This window comes from Schistocerca americana, chromosome 8 (genome assembly GCF_021461395.2).
Source record: "Schistocerca americana isolate TAMUIC-IGC-003095 chromosome 8, iqSchAmer2.1, whole genome shotgun sequence".
Taxonomy (NCBI): Eukaryota; Metazoa; Arthropoda; class Insecta; order Orthoptera; family Acrididae; genus Schistocerca; species Schistocerca americana.
The window spans coordinates 446595222-446617963 of record NC_060126.1 but is presented as its reverse complement, the minus strand read 5'-3'; the positions used below and the strand labels follow the sequence as shown (position 1 = coordinate 446617963).

General features: G+C 40.4%; 1 protein-coding gene across 3 annotated transcripts in view; it reads right to left on the bottom strand.

The window, feature by feature from the left end:
- The window catches only part of LOC124544766 (zinc finger protein 420-like), a 165936-nt gene that overhangs the window by 4276 nt on the left and 138918 nt on the right, over positions 1–22742 (bottom strand). For all 3 annotated transcript variants that reach the window (XM_047123442.1, XM_047123444.1, XM_047123443.1), the window contains exons 15-16: positions 19153–19250; positions 16510–16674 (exon numbers count right to left, since the gene is read on the bottom strand). In XM_047123442.1, the coding sequence (XP_046979398.1) occupies positions 16510–16674; positions 19153–19250 (263 nt within the window). The remainder of the gene's footprint in view (positions 1–16509; positions 16675–19152; positions 19251–22742) is intronic.

Below are 22742 nucleotides of genomic sequence, written 5' to 3'. Positions count from 1 at the left end.
GTCGAATCATGGTGTGTCTTTCTCACCCCTCTCAACTTCGCTCAGCACATACCTATCTCTCTAGTGCATTTGTAAAATACTCTTTACCTTTATCCATTGATGTTCAATATTTTTGGGCCCTGGAGACGAATTTTTCAATGACCATCCCAAGTGACAAAATTATTCTTCTTTTTTCACTCTTTGTCTCCACGAATACCTTCATACCCTTCTTTATATTTCTATTTACAGGCACATTCAGTGATGCTGATCCCCTGCTTTATGCTAGCTGAGCTGAAAAGTTCAGGCCTGTTGGTGATCAGGAGACCAAGTAGATTGTCTTTATCAGTCAGTTCTCTGATTAGCTGCGCAAGGTAATTTTTGGCCAAAGCATTCAGAATAATTTCACATGATTCCCTGTCCCTACGAGCAGCTGTAATCACCCATGTCTCCCAGTCTACAACTGAGAAGCTGAAATCTGCACCTAATAATACAAAATGACATGAAATTTACATGAAATCTTTTCCAAGTTTCTCTTCAAATGTTCCACCACTATTGTTACTGAGGTACAGGATCTTAAAAGCATTGGATGAACACGTTTGATCTTCCTATAACACTTACCTCCACACTAATTATTTTGCAATTTTTTTTGAGTCTTTACTAAACTCCCCAAATATTATCATACTTTTCCAGCTATGGATATACCTCCAAAACCAGTTTTCAACATTCCTTTGCAATATACATTCCAGTTGGAATTTAGAATTTCACTGCTAGTAACATCTGGCTTCTGCCAGCTTTCTGTCCCTAGTACTACGTGCGCACTGTTAGCGATTATAAGAGAGACAACAGTTGGGAAGTTTGTATAGATGTTCCAGCAGTTAACTAATACTAGGAGGGGTAATTGAGAAGTAATGCAACATATTTATTTTCTCAGCCAACTTTGGTTGAAAGAATGTGGAATTTGCTGTAGAACATCATGGAATATTCCCACTTCAGCCCCTACAGTTCCATTAAGTTCTGATAGGTGGCAGTAATATACGTAACCTTCAAAAAAATTGCATCCGTAACAGAGGTGCATTCCAAGCAGAGTTTCTTTTTGCAGAAAACTGGAGAATCGCAGATATTCATTGGTGCTTGCAGAATGTCTGTGGAGATCTGACAGTGAACAGAAGCATAGTGAACCTGTCCGATCTCTCAGTGCTAGCCGGCTGCACACACCTGTGACTCCTGCAATGTTGGAAGATGCAGACAATTTCATTCAAGGCGATCGGCGGTTCACAATCAAACTAACTGCACAGCTGGATATCTCTGCTGACGGTGCTGACACACTTTTCCACCAGTGGGGTACTGAAAGGAGTGTGTGCACTGCATTCCTTGCCATCTAACAGAAGACCGTAAAGTCAATAAAGGACATCTAACAGAATTTCTTGTGCATTACAAGGCTGATCTGACAAGATTTTGTCAAATATCTTCACAGGCCATTACACATGGGTTCACCATCTCGAACTTCAAACAAAACGGCAATCCATGACGTGGTGCCACACTGCCTCTCCTCTCAATAAAAAGTTTAAAGCCGTGGCCTCAGATTTTAGGTCATTGTGACAGGTTTCTGGGACTCCGAAGGGGTTGTTCTGTATAATGTCCTCCCTCATGGTGCAATGATTGTATTGTGCTACCCTCAGGAAATTGAAGAAATGCTTCAGCATGTTCGTTGCCACAAAAATGCAAATGCATGTCTCCTCCTCCATTAAAATGCAATGCAGCCAAGAGGAGCTCATAAATCTTCATTGGATTGTTCATCCCCATCCACCCTGCAGCCCATATCTCACACCTTCCCACTTCCATCTGTTTAGTCCAACGAAAGGTGCACACCGAGGTCGTTATTGATGCAACAAGACGTTGGCTCCAACATCGACCAGTAGAGTGGTACCACGTGGGTACACAGGCCCTCCCAGTAACGTAGCATAGCGCCATCACATTGACTGGAGATTATGTTGAAGAATAGGATTCTATAGCCAAAAGAATGGAGAATAATATGGTGCATTGGAAAACTGAATTAAAAAAACCTGCTTTCAGAAAAAATGTGCTACATTACTTATTGGACATCCATAATGTATTATAATTTTCTTTCACCAGTCTGCTATGACGAAAGCTACTCTCTTTAATTAACTGAAATAGTAGGTGTCCCTGCCTGAAATTAAAATGTATAATATTGGGTGTGTGGAGGTATTTCTCAGTCCTAAAAAAAATCCAAATGTGCATACCACATGTTCTGTTACCTTAGTAGCAACATCCTGCCTGACCTTGTGACGAAGCAAGCCGGAATAATTTTACTTTGCCTCTTGTTTTGCCACCTGCCTCTTTAAAATTCATTTTTCATTTTTTGAATTAACTACCATTAACATACGTGAGTATAATCTGCATTTACATAAAAGAGAAAGGTTGGCCCTCAGTTTTAAAGACTATAAAACAAGATCTAATTTTGTGCTTAGTTTTATGTATGCAATTGATTTTCTAATTTATTTCGATTATGCCTAGTTAGTATTTGTTGCTACTGGGTGAAATCAGTAATTCTTTTGTAACTTAAATTCTATTGTTGACTTATAAACAAATATAAATTCTATAATAATTATATACATTTGGAAGACAAAACACTAGCATTCTTTAAGTATTTATTTCACTCTATTCACAAATATGGTAGCAAACCCTGCCTGTAATTAATTCCAAATTAATTAACAGTTTTGTCAAAAGTATTGTTTGTGTAACTATATATGTTAATTTCACGATTTAAACAAATAATTTCGCAAAACCTTTTAGTAGAGAAAACTGTCGAAAAGAACAGACTTTTCGATATATTCATTTTATTTAACGAGTCAAGTTTTAATTGTAATTTTGATAAATTAAACTTCAAACAATCTGTAGTTTCAGCACCTATTATTGTGAGGATATATAAGGGCCCAATTTTTGGTCCCGAGACAGTCAGTCCATGGCAGAGTTTCAGACAAGGAATCTGTATTGGTTAGATCAACAACAATGCATCAGTGAAATAAGTGTAACAAAATTAGGCCATGTGTTAAAACAATGACAGAGACAGTGTTGCACCATACATACCTTTCAAAATTCTTAAAGAACTATGAACTTTGTGGTTAAGTTTTTACTGCTTGTAGATGTTCAACAGTAAACTATTGTAGCAGTATGTGGAGGTGTGCCTACAAACTATTAATGAGGCTTATGGAAAGTTAAAACAATGGTGCACTGGCCATCTATAAATGCGTATTACTGGGGGGTTGTGAACAGTGAAAGTAAACTACGGTGAAAGGAAACTGTGCACCAGTCAGCTACATTATTTAAAATAGTCAGTGTTGCACTTCCACACCCCATTATTCAGCCCATACCACATTGCAGTATGTCAACACCAAAGACAAAAAAATGAAGAAATAAAAGAAGGCAACAGTCACAACCTATTACGGAGCTCCTATATTCTCCACCCAAAAGCGAAGGTCGAGGAATCTGCATCCAAGACAATGACAAAAATATCTGAGTCTCTGCTCTAAGCCTTCCACTCTGCTCCAAAGCAAAAGATCATGACTGGTTCTGGGAATGATGCTACAATATGCTAGCTCTGCTTTCACCCAGAAGCAAGGCTGTCTTCACCAAAGCAGCTTGCCAATAGGCCTCTGAGCCCAGGCAGCAGGCATCATGCATATTCAATCACTGCCAGTAGAGCCACCTCCATATTTCGGACGTGACCCCCCTCCCCACCTTATTTTGGAGCTCCCAATGCACAGTATCCCACACTCTACAATTGTCCGGGTCTTTCAGGAACATTGGTCCCAGTCTTAACGAGACACCCCTTGCTGGCTCAGATGTTCTTTCAGCAGTGGACAATACCTCAAATCTGTTTTAAAGGTATAAGAGGATAGCCGTGATGATGATGATTTGGGTTGAGGGCGAGCTCGACATCATGGTCATCAGCGCCCTGATGAAAAGTCAACATGAAATCTGGTCAAATGTAACTGGTATCAGTACCTGCGAGGTCAGATCTTCAGCAAGACAGAGCTGCCCTAATATCAGTATACAGGGCACACATAGCCACAATATGCTGAACCGAAAGCAGCACACCACAAACTTCACAGAATGGTGGATCCTCCTGCCGGAGGAGGAAGCCACGTGTGAAAGGGCTATACCCGATGTGCAGTCTGGTAAGCAAAACCTCCTTCCAGCGGCGAGGCTGACGCGAAGTCCACCAAGCCTTTGTGGTTGATTTGAGTGACCTCAGTTTGTTATCTGACACCTGCAACCATTCAGTCTCCCACTGATGCATGATGCATCTGTCAGAAAATGAAATAATGGTGTGCAACAGGATAGGACACTGATGGACAGCACCATCTCACCATGCTTCCTTGGCAGCTTGGTCAGCCATGTCGTTACCCTGTATCCCAACGGCAGCAGATACCCAGCAAACGATCACCACCTTGCCATGGCATTGGAGCCGCTGTAAGGCGTCATGGATGAGCTGAATCAACGGGCTACCGGATACATTTGGTGAAGTGCTTGCAGTGAGCTAAGAGAGTCAGAACAGACAAGAAAACTTGTACAGTGATGTCTGTGAACCCTCTAGTGCCATCAGAATGTCATATAACTCCGCATCACTATTTGTAAATTGTTCTGGAAGACGCACTTCAAAAACCCTATCAGGGAAAACCACAGAACAACCAAGAGCATTCTCTTTCTGGGATCCATCTGTATAAATAATGATAAAACTATGGTACATACTTAAAACAGATGAAAACAAAGTTGTGAAAACCATATGTGGAGTACAACTTTTCATGTACCATGTCAAGCTTAAAATCACTTTGGGCCTCTGAAGACACCAAGGCGGCAGTGCATTCCATCCCTGGGCGTGTATTTTCATGCCCGAGAGATCCAGTTCCATGAGACAGTCCATAGCACTTATACCAAATGGCTGAGTCACATGTGGCCGATTCCCGAACAGTTGTTCAAAGATGGGTTGGATCACCGAACTAAATGCCAATGACTGAGGTAACGCTGAGATTTTCAGCGCCTGTCAAGCCAAAAGGATACGTCGCCAAATTCAGAGTGGTGGTTCACCAGCCTCTGCACACAGACTCTGAACTGGATGGGTTCGAAAGGCTCCAGTCGATATCTGAATGTCCTCGTGGTGTACAGCATCTAACACCCAAAGGTAGGAAGGACGGGCCAATCCATAGACCATGCTGCCATAGTCTAAGTTTGATCGAACAAATGCCCTAAAAAACTGCTGGAGCCGGACCTGTAAGCTCCCCAAGTTTTCCACCAAGGCATTTCAAAATTTTAAACAACCGGAAGCCCTTTGTTCGCAGGCCTTTCACGTGTGGGAGCCATGTCAAATAATAAACCAAAAAGAGCACAGTGTCTTGAAAACGTAAAATACGGTCCACCGTTGTAAGCTCTGGTTGGTTAAAACTTCAATGAGCGCAATTAAAATTGACACAAACAGTCTTCTCAGATGAGAACTGAAAACCAGTTGTCTAGGCCCAGGTTTCCAGCCTCCTAATGGTCAGCTGTAGCTGCCTCGTTGTCGTCATCTTAAGATCAGAGGAAGAGTAGAAGATTACAAAGTCATCCACAAACAAACAGCATTTGACAGGGCTCCTGATTGCAGAGGAAATGCCATTGATAGTGATGGCAAACAATGTGACACTGATGACACTGCCCTGGGGTACACCATTCTCCTGAACAAAGCAATCAGACATGGCATCGCCAATGCGATAACGAAAACGCCAGCCCTTGAGAAAGGATTGGACCAGAAGCGGCAGGCGTCCACGTAGTTGGATTGGATTGGATTGGATTGGATTGTTTGGGGGAAGAGACCAAACAGTGAGGTCATCGGTCTCATCGGATTAGGGAAGGACGGGGAAGGAAGTCGGCCGTGTCCTTTCAAAGGAACCATCCCGGCATTTGCCTGAAGCGATTTAGGGAAATCACGGAAAACCTAAATCAGGATGGCCGGACGCGGGATTGAACCGTCGTCCTCTCAAATGTGAGTCCACGTAGTTCTCATTCATGAAGTTGGCGAGGGAAGTTGTACCTCCAAGTGCTGTCATATGCTTTTTCGAGGTCAAAAAACACACAAACTAAATGGTTTCGGCATAAGAAGGACTCCTGTATCACTGTCTCCAGTAGAATTAAGTTGTCAAGAATGGAACGGTAACGCCTGAAACTGCACAGGGACTCTAGCAGCCAGACAAGGTGGCAGTTGACCATGCGTTGAAGAGTCTTACCCATACAACTGGTAAGGCCGACACTCCGATAACTGTTGGGGGTGCTACGGTCCTTGCCTGGTATCCAGAAATGGGATTAATATTGCCTCCTCCCAAGTCATGTGGGTACTGTCCATCAAACCAGATCTGATTTAAACAAGAGAGGAGCTGACGTTTCGCTTCAGGGCACAGATGATGAAGCACGGTATAACGAATCTCATCGGGTCCTGGAGCAGTATCTGTGGCTGCAGATAAAGCCGATTCCAGTTCCCACATGGAGAATGGAAGGTTGTAGACTTCCTCATTACGTGAGAAGAAATTGAGCTTTCCCATCTCTGCAGCCTGACAGAATGCCTGAACAGCAGGAGCTTGTGTGGATGACTTAGTAACGGTAAAGAAGTGTCCACCGAGACCCCATTATTTGACAAGGCCGTAAGGGGACTTTGACTACCCTTGCCTGAAATCCATCTTATTGATTCCCAAATGTGCGCAGTGGAAGTGGACCGATTAATGGAAGTTGTGAATTCCCCGCAGAAAGCCCTCTTCCGTTCTTTGATCACACACCTTGCATGTGCTCTCACAGACCTGAAGGCATGAAGGCTGTCTATAGTGGGGCACTGTTTGAAGTTCCGCAGAGCTGTCCGTCTGGCCCCGATTGCCAATCGACAGTCGTCATTCCACCAAGGTACAGGCCATCATCTGAGGTGGTTACTAGACCTGAGGATGGACTCTGTGGCAGCCCTTTGGATCTCATGAATGATATGGGCCACCACCTCTTCTGCACAATCCTTTCATTTAAAAATAGCCTGTCAACTGTACTGTAACCAATTTGCCCTTTGTATCAGCCATCTGCGTGGTCTCTGGCCACTGTCCTAGGAGGCAGACAAATCCACACTGAGAAGTGGTCACTAGAACATAAATCTGGAGTCACTTCCCACTGAACTGAGTCTGCAAAAGCTGGGGAACAAAAACAAAGATGCAGAAAGGTTTATCCTGGACCAGCAGCTGCAATTCTTTCAAATGAGAGCGATATCCATTCCCAGCCTTTTCAGTAGTTGCAGGGGCAACAGTCTGGATGATTGACTGATCTGGCCTTGTAACACTAACCAAAACAGCCTTTCTGTGCTGGTACTGCGAGTTGAAAGCAAGGGGAAACTACAGCCGTAATTTTTCCCGAGGGCATGCAGCTTTACTGTAAGCTTATTGATGGTGGCGTACTCTTGGGTCAAATATTCTGGAGGTAAAATAGTCCCCCATTCGGATCTACAGGCAGGGACTACCCAAGAGGATGTTGCTATCAGGAGAAAGAAAACTGGCGTTCTACAGATCGGAGCGTGGAATGTCAGATCCCTTAATCGAGCTGGTAGATTAGAAAATTTAAAAAGGGAAATGGATAGGTTAAAGTTAGATATAGTGGGAATTAGTGAAGTTCGGTGGCAGGAGGAACAAGACTTTTCGTCAGGTGAATACAGGTTTATAAATACAAAATCAAATAGAGGTCATGCAGGAGTAGGTTTAATAATGAATAAAAAAATAGGCGTGCGGGTAAGCTTCTACAAACAGCATAGTGAACGCATTATTGTGGCCAAGATAGACACGAAGCCCACGCCTACTACACTAGTACAAGTTAATATGCCAACTAGCTCTGCACATGATGAAGAAATTAATGAAGTGTATGATGAGATAAACAAAATTATTCAGATAGTGAAGGGGGACGAAAATTTAATAGTCATGTGTGACTGGAATTCGAGTGTAGGAAAAAGGAGAGAAGGAAACATAGTAGGTGAATATGGATTGGGGCTAAGAAATGAAAGAGGAAGCCGCCTGGTAGAATTTTGCACAGAGCACAACTTAATCATAGCTAACACTAGGTTCAAGAATCATGAAAGAAGGTTGTATACTTGGAAGAATCCCAGAGATACTAAAAGGTATCAGATAGATTATATAATGGTAAGACAGAGATTTAGGAACCAGGTTTTAAATTGTAAGACATTTCCAGGGGCAATTGTGGACTCTGACCACAATCTATTCCTTATGAACTGCAGATTAAAATTGAAGAAACTGCAAAAAGGTGAAAATTTAAGGAGATGGGACCTGGATAAACTGAAAGAACCAGAGGTTGTACAGAGCTTCAGGGAGAGCATAAGGGAACAATTGACAGGAATGGGGGAAAGAAATACAGTAGAAGAAGAATGGGTAGCTTTGAGGGATGAAGAAGTGAAGGCAGGAGAGGATCAAGTAGGTAAAAAGACGAGGGCTAGTAGAAATCCTTGGGTAACAGAAGAAATACTGAATTTAATTGTTGAAAGGAGAAAATACAAAAATGCAGAAATGAAGCAGGCAAAAAGGAATACAAACGTCTCAAGAATGAGATCGACAGGAAGTGCAAAATGGCTAAGCAGGGATGGCTAGAGGATAAATGTAAGGACGTAGAGGTTTATCTCACTAGGAGTAAGACAGATACTGACTACAGAAAAATTAAAGAGACCTTTGGAGAAAAGAGAACCACTTGAATTAATATCAAGAGCTCAGATGGCAACCCAGTTCTAAGCAAAGAAGAGAAAGCAGAAAGGTGGAAGGTGGACGGAGTATATAGAGGGTCTATACAAGGGCGATGTACTTGAGGACAATATTATGGAAATGGAAGAGGGTGTAGATGAAGATGAAATGGGAGATATGATACTGCGTGAAGAGTTTGACAGAGCACTGAAAGACCTGAGTCGAAATTAGGGCCCGGGAGTAGACAACATTCCATTAGAACTACTGACGGCCTTTGGAGAGCAAGTCCTGACAAACCTCTACCATCTGGGGAGGAAGATGTATGAGACAGGCGAAATACCCTCAGACTTCAAGAATATAATAATTCCAATCCCAAAGAAAGCAGGTGTTGACAGATGTGAAAATTACCGAACTATCAGTTTAATAAGTCACGGCTGCTAAACACTAACGCGAATTCTTTACAGACGAATGGAAAAACTAGTAGAAGCCGACCTTGGGGAAGATCAGTTTGGATTCCGAAGAAATATTGGAACACGTGAGGCAATACAGACCCTACGGCTTATCTTAGAAGCTAGATTAAGGAAAGGCAAACCTACGTTTCTTTCAAAATTCTTAAAGAACTATGAACTTTGTGGTTAAGTTTTTACTGCTTGTAGATGTTCAACAGTAAACTATTGTAGCAGTATGTGGAGGTGTGCCTACAAACTATTAATGAGGCTTATGGAAAGTTAAAACAATGGTGCACTGGCCATCTATAAATGCGTATTACTGGGGGGATGTGAACAGTGAAAGTAAACTACGGTGAAAGGAAACTGTGCACCTGTCAGCTACATTATTTAAAATAGTCAGTGTTGCACTTCCACACCCCATTATTCAGCCCATACCACATTGCAGTACGTCAACACCAAAGACAAAAAAATGAAGAAATAAAAGAAGGCAACAGTCACAACCTATTACGGAGCTCCTATATTCTCCACCCAAAAGCGAAGGTCGAGGAATCTGCATCCAAGACAATGACAAAAATATCTGAGTCTCTGCTCTAAGCCTTTCACTCTGCTCCAAAGCAAAAGATCATGACTGGTTCTGGGAATGATGCTACAATATGCTAGCTCTGCTTTCACCCAGAAGCAAGGCTGTCTTCACCAAAGCAGCTTGCCAATAGGCCTCTGAGCCCAGGCAGCAGGCATCATGCATATTCAATCACTGCCAGTAGAGCCACCTCCATATTTCGGACGTGACCCCCCTCCCCACCTTATTTTGGAGCTCCCAATGCACGGTATCCCACACTCTACAATTGTCCGAGTCTTTCAGGAGCATTGGTCCCAGTCTTATCGAGACACCCCTTGCTGGCTCAGATGTTCTTTCAGCAGTGGACAATACCTCAAATCTGTTTTAAAGGTATAAGAGGATAGCCGTGATGATGATGATTTGGGTTGAGGGCGAGCTCGACATCATGGTCATCAGCGCCCTGATGAAAAGTCAACATGAAATCTGGTCAAATGAAACTGGTATCAGTACCTGCGAGGTCAGAAGCTAGATTAAGGAAAGGCAAACCTACATTTCTAGCATTTGTAGACTTAGAGAAAGCTTTTGACAATGTTGACTGGAATACTCTCTTTCAAATTCTGAAGGTGGCAGGGGTAAAATACAGGGAGCGAAAGGCTATTTACAATTTGTATAGAAACCAAATGGCAGTTATAAGAGTTGAGGGGCATGAAAGGGAAGCAGTGGTTGGGAAGGGAGTGAGACAGGGTTGTAGCCTCTCCCCGATGTTATTCAATCTGTATATTGAGCAAGCAGTGAAGGAAACAAAAGAAAAATTCGGAGCAGGTATTAAAATCCATGGAGAAGAAATAAAAACTTTGAGGTTCGCCGATGACATTGTAATTCTGTCAGAGACAGCTAAGGACTTGGAAGAGCAGTCGAACGGAATGGATAGTGTCTTTAAGGGAGGATATAAGATGAACATCAACAAAAGCAAAACGAGGATAATGGAATGTTGTCGAATTAAGTCAGGTGATGTTGAGGGTATTAGATTAGGAAATGAGACACTTAAAGTACTAAAGGAGTTTTGCTATTTGGGGAGCAAAATAACTGATGATGGTCAAAGTAGAGAGAATATAAAATGTAGACTGGCAATGGCAAGGAAAGCGTTTCTGAAGAAGAGAAATTTGTTAACATCGCGTATAGATTTAATGTCAGCAAGTCGTTTCTGAAAGTATTTGTATGGAGCGTAGCCATGTATGGAAGTGAAACATGGACGATAAATAGTTTGGACAAGAAGAGAATAGAAGCCTTCGAAATGTGGTGCCACTGAAGAATGCTGAAGATTAGATGGGTAGATCACATAACTAATGAGGAGGTATTGAATACGATTGGGGAGAAGAGAAGATTGTGGCACAACTTGACTAGAAGAAGGGATCGGTTGGTAGGACATGTTCTGAGGCATCAAGGGATCACGAATTTAGCATTGGAGGGCAGCGTAGAGGGTAAAAATCATAGAGGGAGACCAAGAGATGAGTACACCAAGCAGATTCAGAAGGATGTAGGTTGCAGTAGGTACTGGGAGGTGAAGAAGGTTGCACAGGATAGAGTAGCATGGAGCGCTGCATCAAACCAGTCTCAGGACTGAAGACCGCTACAACGACAACAACATCCATTCAAATTCCACTGCAACACAGAAGTCCCTATAGAAGCCATTGGTTAGCGATGGTAGTTCTTTTCTTTCTCCCTCGGAGGCGGTGATTTACTTGGGAGGTCAGGGGGAACGTTAGCTGGTTCCATGCTCTCAGGTTCCTCCGATTGTAAGTCCATATCTCCAAGAGCATAGTCACCATCAGAAAGTGAGAGAGCTCGTCAATCCGAAGTTTTACCTACCGCTTTCTCGGATTTAGAACTACTTTTCGAAGGACGTTTTTCTGTACTGATAGGAGGAGGTGGCTGCCTGGGTTGCGGGGATGGCTTAGTTGGCTTCTGATGTTGGGGAGTGGTATGTGGCTTAGTACTACTAACGGCTTCCGAACGACGTCAGTTGCAAGTGGAGCGTTTCCCCCACAGGTGCATTGACAAATGCATGTGCTTGTACTGGAATCTGTGGTCCGAGTTTGTGTGGAGGCATCACACTTAGCTATTGGTGTCTTAAGGGCTGATGCAAAAGAAGTAGCAAAACCCAGAGGTTGCATGGCTTTGTAAGCCTTTTTAGCATCACCATAGGGTATGCGTCTCTCTCTACTTTCAACACTCGAATTTTCTTTTCCTCGTTGCTTTCTGCTCCACACTGAGTGATCCCCAGAGCAGTTTGCACATTTCGGAGGACGTGTACAAGAAGTCCCAGACTCATGAGAGGAGCCTCCACAATTGCCACACATAGCCTTCCCATTACATCCCATAGTGGTATGGCGAAATCTTTGACATTTACAGCATCGCTTGGGGTTACGAACAAACGGGCCAACCTTAAGCCACATATAGCCTGCAAGGATATATTCAGGTAATTCGGGAGTACTAAACATTAAAATAAACGTTGCCGATTTTTCCAATTTGCCATTGACTCTCCGCATATAATTCTGCACCTCCGTGATGCCCACATTCATCCACTCTTCACGTAACTCCGTGGGGTGCACCTCCAGCCTCGGCTGGGTAGTCGCCTAAGGCCTTACATCCCAGAAGCTTAGGTATTTGGTTCTAATTAGCAGTTTCATCTAAAAATGTTCCATTGCGAAGTCGTTTGACACTTTTCAGAGACCCAGCAATACCTTCCAATGCCTTGTGAATATAGAAAGGGGATATCTTCTCAGAGCAAACAAACAGAACAACACGCATCAATTAAACAATCAGAGGAAAACGAAATATTAAGACAGCCAGCAGAACAAGCACAAACAGAACACGAAGTGACACACATGTTAGATACAGAAGAAAAATTTCAGCTGACATATATAGAATACAAAGACACAAACACAGACATTAGACCATTCTTGCATAGACCACCAAATAACCCACAAGTCAAAACAACAACAACAACAACTATCAACACAATCATACACAACAAAATAAATGAAAATACAACTATGGAAGAGTTACAACTACTGGTTTATATAGGAGCACTCACTACACTAAATATACACACTAGGCAGAGATCAGAACCAACCAACACACAGAAGAAACCCACAAAACCAGCATGGCAACACAGGCTACAGATCAGAATAGAAAAACTGAGAAGAGACATCGGACAGCTAACACAATTTATAAGAAATGAAATATCAGACAAAAAACGAAAAAGGTTAGGTAAAATCTCACAACAAGAAGCGATAGAGCAATTAGATGAAAAGAAGATACAAAAAAGTGAAAATAGAAGGAAACAAAACCAAACATTCAACACAAACCAAAAGAAATTTTACCAGACAATAGATAACACACACATTAAAATAGACAATCCACCAAGCATAACAGACATGGAACACTTCTGGAGCAACATATGGTCAAACCCGGTACAACATAACAGGCATGCACGGTGGATACAAGCAGAAACAGATACATACAAGATGATACCACAAATGCCTGAAGTGATAATTTTGCAACATGAAGTCACCCCAGGAATTAACTCTACGCACAATTGGAAAGCCCATGGAAAAGATAAAATAGCAAATTTCTGGCTAAAGAAGTTCACCTCAACACATTCACATCTAACTAAATTATTTAACAGTTACATTGCAGACCCATACACATTCCGTGATACACTTACAGAAGGAATAACTTATCTGAAACCTAAACATCAAGCAGACAGAGCAAACCCAACAAAATATCGCCCCGTAACATGCCTACCAACAATATACAAAATATTAACTTCAGTCATTACACAAAAATTAATGACACATACAACACAGAACAAAATTATAAATGAAGAACAAAAAGGCTGCTGCAAAGGAGCACGAGGATGTAAAGAGCAACTAATAATAGATGCAAAGGTGACATATCAAGCTAAAACTAAACAAAGGTCGCTACACTACGCATACATTGATTACCAAAAAGCTTTTGATAGTGTACCCCACTCATGGTTACTACAAATATTGGAAATATACAAAGTAGATCCTAAATTGATACAGTTCCTAAACATAGTAATGGAAAAATTGGAAAACCACACTTAATATCCAAACAAATTCAAATAATATCACATCGCAGCCAATACAGATTAAGCATGGAATATACCAAGGAGTCTCATTAAGTCCTTTCTGGTTCTGCCTTGCTTTGAACCCACTATCCAACATGCTAAGTAATACAAATTATGGATATAATATTACCAACACAACATCACACATTTGCTATACATGGATGATCTAAAACTACTGGCAGCAACAAATCACCAACTCAACCAATTACTGAAGATAACAGAAGTATTCAGCAATGATACAAATATGGCTTTTGGAACAGACAAATGTAAGAAAAATAGCATAGTCAAGGGAAAACACACTAAACAAGAAGATTACATATTGGATAACCACAGCGACTGCATAGAAGCGATGGAAAAAACAGATGCCTATAAATATCTAGGATACAGACAAAAAATAGGAATAGATAATACAAATGTTAAAGAAGAACTAAAAGAAAAATATAGACAAAGACTAACAAAAATACTGAAAACAGAATTGACAGCAAGAAACAAGACAAAAGCTATAAATACTTAAGCTATACCAATATTGACCTACTCATTTGGAGTAGTGAAATGGAGTAACACAGACCTAGAAGCACTCAATACACTTACACGATCACAATGCCACAAATATAGAATACATCACATACATTCAGCAACAGAAAGATTCACATTAAGCAGAAAGGAAGGAGGAAGGGGATTTATCAACATAAAACACCTACATTATGGACAGGTAGACAATTTAAGAAAATTCTTTATAGAACGAGTAGAAACTAGCCAAATACACAAAGCAATCACTCATATAAATACATCGGCTACACCATTGCAATTTCATAACCACTTCTACAACCCTTCAGATCACATAACATCAACAGATATGAAAAAAGTAAATTGAAAAAAGAAAACACTACATGGCAAGCACTCTTATCATCTAACACAGCCACACATCGATCAAGACACATCCAACACATGGCTGATAAAAGGCAATATATACAGTGATACAGAAGAATTCATGATTGCAATACAGGATCAAACAATAAACACCAGATATTACAGCAAGCATATTATTAAAGATCCCAATACCACAACAGATAAATGCAGACTTTGCAAACAACAAATAGAAACAGTAGATCACATCACAAGCAAATGTACAATACTAGCAAATACAGAATACCCCAGAAGACATGACAATGTAGCAAAAATAATACATCAACAGCTTGCCTTACAACATAAACTTATAAAACAACATGTTCCCACATACAAGTATGCACCACAAAATGTACTGGAGAACGATGAATACAAATTATACTGGAACAGAACCATTATAACAGATAAAACACCACCACATAACAAACCCGACATCACTCACCAATAAAAAGAAGAAATTAACACAAGTAATCGAAATATCCATACCCAATACAACAAATATACAAAAGAAAACAGGAGAAAAAATTGAAAAATACATCCAACTGGCTGAGGAAGTCAAGGACATGTGGCATTAGGATAAAGTTGACATTATACCAATTATACTATCAACTACAGGAGTCATACCACACAACATCCACCAGTACATCAATGCAATACAGCTACATCCAAACGTATATATACAACTACAGAAATCTGTAATTATTGATACATGTTCAATTACCCAAAAGTTCCTAAATGCAGTGTAACATATACCATACAGTTAAAAGGAAGTCACGCTTGATCAAGGTCCGCGTCACTTTCCATTTTTAACCAGACATAACGTCTGAGAAAGGAAAGTAATAATAATAATAATAATAATAATAATAATATCAGGTGGTTACATTCCTAGTTGATACAATGACATTATCTCTAGAACAACATATCAGGATATCCTCTAATAGTTTTAACCAGTATATGATATACATGCTTCGCCGACTGCTAAAGCGAGGGAGGGGAAAAAAACTGTTTGGGAACCCTTCAGCTGATATCTGAAAAGATTTTTGCAGTAAATTGGTCAGAACGAAGAGCATTATTGCACTGTACTGCAGTTTAATGATTTCTGTATTTCTTTACGACTGTATAAAGGTAGATTATTCTTTCATGCATCCAGATGAGTACACATTTTATATGCATGTAAACACCTAAGAACTACTAACTAGTTATGTGAATTAATTTTCACTTAAATATTATTTTATATATTATTCAGAATCCTAAAATGTGGGGATTGTACACTTTAGTTCTATGTACACATACCCCATCTCATATTCAGATCTGACGTGCACACTTCATAATCGCAACCCATACTCTGTGGGCAAAGAGAACCACAAGGCAAAGGTATACTTTTTACAAATATATATTAACAACAATGAAACTGCATGGAATTTTCAGAAGAATCACCTACGTAGCATATCACTGGACTTTTGGAACAATAATACATTGCATGAAACCTTTCAGGTGACATGTCACATGATGCTACCCACTAGTGAGCAATGTACTGCTTGCAATGACCAAGAATACAAACCATTAATCAACTACACCACAATTTAAGATTACCTGTGCACTGCACAACTCTGTGGCAGGTTTTTGGATACATAATAAGATAACTTCCAAATATGACAAATGAATTTTCTCTCTTGAGATGTAGTTAATATCTTAACTCACCTATGGGCTTTCAAAGAAGTCGACTGGATGAATTCACGTCCACAGTCAGGACATTTATATGGTCGAACACCATTATGAATTCTCTCGTGTCTAATGATATGAGAGAGGTGACTAAAGCTCTTGCTGCATGTTCCACATATGTATGGCTTCTCTTTGGTGTGGGTCCTGTAGTTTCAAACAAAGTGTCATAACTCACCATTTGCACAAGCAAATTCATTAGCTTTATACTAGTTTTTCCTTACTTTAAGTTATTTAAATACATATATATGTAAGATTTCCCAATAATAACATCAGTATTAAAAGAAATGAATCTATATTCAATCTGGGAGTTTCGTTTTCCTACAGGCAACGGCAAACAGTGTCAGTAATGGTAACAGTAACAGTGCCTAATAGTTACTTAGAAAGAAAAAAAAAAAGAGATGTATAAAGGGGAAGAGGGAGGAAACTGAAAGGGGAGGGGGGGGGGAGGGGAGGAATGTGAAAAGGAGAGAAAGTTAAAGATGAAGAAAGAGAGAGGAAAGGGAGAGGGGTTGAAAAGGAGGAGAGGGAAGTAGAGATGGACAGTTGGACGGACAGACGGACGGGCAGGCAGGCAGGATACCCACATTGGAGGGAGAAAGTAGTGCATGATCTGGGCAGTGAACAAGCTGTGTAGATACATAGACAAGAAAAGAGGCAAAGTGAGGCAGTGGGAACAAGTTTAGCAGAGGTTTAGGCAAGGGGACTGCAAGTTCAGAGAAGCTTGTGCTGGAAGGGAGTATCCAAATGACCGATGTTGTGAAGCAACTGTGAAAGTCATTTGTGTTGTTGTGCAGTGTGTTCAGCAACTGGATGATCAAGTTTGTGGTTGCCACAATTTGGCTGTGGTGGGGTTCCTGTGAGTAGACAGTTGGTTACTTGCCATATGCACATAGAATGCTGTACAGTAATTGCAGCTGATACATAACATGGTTGCTTTCACACATGGCCCTGCCTATTATTGCATTTGATATCCCTGTGACTACACTGCAGTAGGAGGTGGTGAGTAAGTGTGTGTGTGTGTGTGTGTGTGTGTGTGTGTGTGTGTGGAGCAAGTCTTGTGGACTGACCACAGGGGGATGACCCATTGGGTGCAGGACTGGAAGTAGGATTGGAATAGGGATGTCACTGTGTGCTTGCATTGCCATGAGATTCGTGCAGGTACGTTTTGACGTTTTCTCGAATTCCGCTATAAATATATCAACCCTGTCAAATGAGTGAGAAATTGTGGCTATTCTAGATGAAGAATAGAATTTTTCTGGATTGGAGGGAGAGATATCCAATTTGGAAGTCTGAAGAAATTGGTGAAGGACTCTTCCAAAAAGACACAACACTGACTCAAGAACTTGCTCCTAGTGCAACTATCAGCAGTATGCACTCACGATGACTGCTGCAACTTAGATGAAGCAGCACCCAATGCAGGTTTGCAAGGTTCATATAGAAACGACAATGTAATCTACTGGCAATGCAAGCAAGAAAGAAACAAGACAGTGTTGGCCTGAATGTAACATACCTCTCTGCATGCCAAAATGTTTTACATTTTTCCCTGCAAACACCAATTACATGTGAAATTGCTCGAAAACTCACTTGCACTTTATTGAGGACAGTTATACTTTCTGTCCTCATTATTGTAAAATTTGTAATCTATCACAGAATTAAAATAAAGATGACAAACAAAACTTTGACACTTTATCTTTTTTAGTGTATATTGCCCTTAGAATAAATCAAATATCAGATGCACCAGTAACATTTTTAATAATAGCATAAATGGCTAGTTTTCTGGGCCTGAAATTTTTCCAAGTGACTCGAACTCAGAATATTAAAATCTCATAATTTATGTAATCCATACATATCATAAAAATGTATGTATGTATGTATGTTCCACATCTTCATTTAAACTTGATACACATTATTACCTACAGTCTGAAAAGAATTACTGTGGCAGAAGAAACCAGCTACCGCTCAGGGGAGGGGGGGGGGGGGGGGGGGGGGAGGAGGAGATTAGTGTTTAACATCCTGTCGACAACGAGATCATTAGAGACAGAGTGCAAGCTTGGAGTAGGGAAAAGGAAGGAAATCGTCAGTGCCCTTTCAAAGGAACCATCCCAGTATTTGCCTTAAGCGATTTAGGGAAATTGCAGGAAACCTAAATCTGGATGGCCAGATGCAGATTTGAACTTTCGTCCTCCTGAATATGCGTCCTGTGTGCTAACCACTGTGATACCTCACTCAGTTCAAATGGATGGGGGTGAAGGTGGAGGTGGAAAAGGAGTGTAGCTCATGACGTGCCAGTATCCTGACTATTTCATCCAGTACTTGACAACAAGAGCACTCAGTGACTTGCAACGAAACTTTGGACATAATTTCAAACCTTTGTAGAAGTGTTCTCACTGACAGCCGTCTGATACTTTTTGAACCGCCCTAATAATACCGTTGTTATAAATTTTTAAATAAATTTCAATGTGAACACTGTAGGGCAATCATTTGGCTTTTAAATTTCAATGACATCCTAAGTCTTAACAAAGATGTAAACACTACTCTAGAATTTACATCGTTTTTATGGTTTATTTTCAAGGGGAAAAATATTGCATATGTTTAACAATGCAGTAACTTGTAATTACAAACCTTCGATGGACACTCAGATCATGCTTCTTGTAAAATGTTTTGTTGCATGTAGGGCAGACATGGGGCCGTTGCTTCAAATGGTCCCTTTTTATATGTTCCTGCAAAGTAATAGCAATTTCAACACAGATACCAAATTTTATCATAATTTTGAACATACAAAAAGTTATAATGTAACTGGATAGAAGCGGCACCAGGAAAACAAACATTTAAAAAGTATTGAAACTGCAAGCTGTCAGATCCAGTAGCTCCTTTTTCTGGCAGAAAGGTTGAAGGGGAAGGAAGGAAGGTGAACAAAAAGGACTGGTGAGGGTTAGGGCACAAGGAGAGTCCAGAAACATTTCCCAGAACACTGCATCAGGGGAGACTTATTGGACAGGATGAAAAGGAAAGACTCAGTTATTAAAAAAAAATAATAAAAAATTGTTATAGAACTGAAGTCTATAATGATAGCTTGAACATCCATAAAAGCTATTTGTAGCAATAGAATACCTAGCTAAATAAGCTGAGAGTAGCAGCTTCATTCATTCAGTAATACAGGATGATAGATGCAAGAGGATAACACCAAAAGAGGTGTTCTTTTCTTTCCTTCTTTAGATGGGGATCCTAATGATTTCTCTGTTTCCTGTCCCTCTAATGCCACAATTGCCTGTTTTGCCAATCACCTTCCCACAAATCATTCCCTTGTATACTTCCTAGGATTCCTTCCAGTCATGTTTCTTGGGTGACTTTTCATTCTTTCTTTCTCTTTCTGTACAGTACTCCTATATGTTTTTAGCACATATTTCATCCTATGTCATACTAACATGACCATACCAAAGCATATGCCAATTCCTCACCCTGTCACCTATGGTGCGGTAGGCATCAGATCTTGTCCTGATGTCTTCATTTCAGATACGCTGCTGTTCAACACTCTAGTTGCACTCTGTACATGCTTCATTTTCAAAGAACACATTCTCGGTTCTATTTGTTATGTGCCACCATTCCACACGAAATGTTGCAACTGGTTCAGCTTTGGTCTCCTACATTTGTTCTTCCTCACCTTGGATGACCATAACAGAGAAAAGAGGCTTCTTATTCCTCCCTGAACCATGGAACAGATTATATACTCTTGCACATGCTGGTTACACATTTCCCATCTGCTGTCAAAATAGATCTGCGATACAGATAATCTTCCTTGCATATAATCATTTTTCCCCTCAATATCTGTATCTGATGGTAGCTAGGCCATACTGGTGTTTACTCTTTCATATTGTACTGCACCTTTCTGTACATTGTAAATGTGCTAACAAATGGGTGACGCATAAGCCAGCCATGATGGTATTGACTCTGTGTAATTCCCAACTGGCTCTGAATAACTTCATTTTCTGAAAATATGCGCCTTTGATTAAGATAAGTTAACAGTAAAGTATACAACCATATTGACAATTGTGTTCAAGTCATAAAATTTATCGAAATATTAAGAAATAGTAGAAATATGAACTTGATTCATTATTTGGTCACAGCCTAATCCTTTCACTGTCTAATTACTGAGAGAAAATCTCTAGGGTCCACTTCTTTCACACCCCTGAGACCCATTTGTTGCGTATAACATCTAATGCTACATGTGATTCTCTATGTCCATCTCATATTTATCTCTCTCTCTCTCTCTCTCTCTCTCTCTCTCTCTCTCTCTCTTTCTCTCTCTCTCTTTTAGATTACTGAAGTAAAATAATGTGTTAAACAAGTATGTGCATTTACTGTAGAAACGAGGAGAAATAAGTTTTGGTATAAATGAAATTTGTTGGGAGTAACTGTAAATTCATTACTGTGTAACAACAAAACAACAGAAGAAAGACAAATGATTATTACAATAAAAATTAAATTTCACAATGTTTTTTGTATAATACTCTCTGTGTCAAAGGACAATAATTGATGCAAAACGATGTATTTCATTCATGTAACATGATTTTCAGCATTCTTTATTGCTACAGCTGAATGGTGGTTTTGTCCACCATTTTCTTTATCTTCTGTGGAACGGACTGGAGAAACAGAGCCGAGCCAAGATGGCATATTTTATTTGAGACTCCCAACCATCCAGCGGGCTTTCACCTCCCAAGGAAAACCTGGGTAACACTGAACAGAATATGGACAGGTCATGGGCGACGCAGATCCTTGCTGTACAGATGGAAACAGATGGAACTTGAGACCTAACCCTGGGTGCGACTGTGGTGCCAAAGAGCAAACCATCCACCACATCGTAAGCGAGTGTCCACTGAGGGCATTCACCAGCACTGATGATGACTTCCTAAGGGCAACACCACAAGCTGTGGAGTGGCTGCGGAATCTAAGTGTGGAATTGTGATTGCTGAAAATACTGGACCCTGAACTTTATGCAATCTTATTGTTTTGTAATATAGTTTTACATTTATTGTTAAGTGCCAATGTTCAGTTTACATTATTTTATTATGTCTGTATCCTATATTTTAACAATGTATATTCTCTTTTATACTGTTTCCAATGTAGTGTGTCATGTCATAAGCTAAATAAAATTCATCTTCTTTGGTCCCACTCCCATATATATTTGTCTGTCCAGATGTCAAGTTCACATCTAAGTTATTTTCATTCCAGTCTGTTACCTGATCCTGCCTCTCCTAGTATTTCACGACATGCTTTTGTCCATTACTCACCAAGAAAGCTCGTGTCTCAGTAGCATACTCAATAACTGAAAAACTAATGTCTCAGACAAATTGTAACATTCATTTCAAAAACTCTATTTAGTTTACAAGCAGCTCTCTAGGGCACTTTTACTTCTTTTATTTTCATTTCTGGAGCATCCAGTCATCATATTCATCTGCCCTCGACACAAAAAAATCATCAACTGATCCTACGAATTCAATGTTATTTTATACCTTTTTTGCAATGTCTTGATGTACACTAATTTAGACATATTACACAAGGTTTGTTTAAGAAGTATTGAGAAAAGTTTGATAAAAATAGATTTGTTTGAGATGTTGCTACAGTGCTTCAAAATTCTTGAAATTACTGGCTTTGATATTAACATAAAGTTTCTACCAGCAGCTTTTCCAAATGATGGTGTCTTTTGTAGTAGGATTTGATTTTTGGGAATAGGAAATAGTCTGCTGGTGCCAAGTTGGAACTGTGAGGGAGTTGTGGAATCGCTGCAATGCAGTTTATCGTCAGGTAGTCAGTTATCTTGGAGCAGGTGTGTCTGGGTGCACTCTCATGATGCAATCTCCAATTTCTGGTACCAGCTAACCTTATCCGGTCGACCCTTCTCTTCCATCCTCTTACCACTTTTAAGTAAAAAGCATTTTCACACTCTGCCCCTCAGGGACAAATTTGTAGTGGACCACCCCCTTGGCATTGAAGGAAATGATGAGCTCGGCTTTCACTCTGGATTGACTCGTTAGAGCCTTTTCTGGATGAGGCGATGCTGCAGTGTGCCATTTGGAACTTTGCCACTTTGTTTCTGTGTCGTACTCGAATGTGCAAGTTTTGTTTCCCATGATTACATCGTCCTAAATACTGGGGATCTTTTATGATACTTTGCAGAAGGTTTTCACAAGCAGACACTCACCTCTGCTATTGGT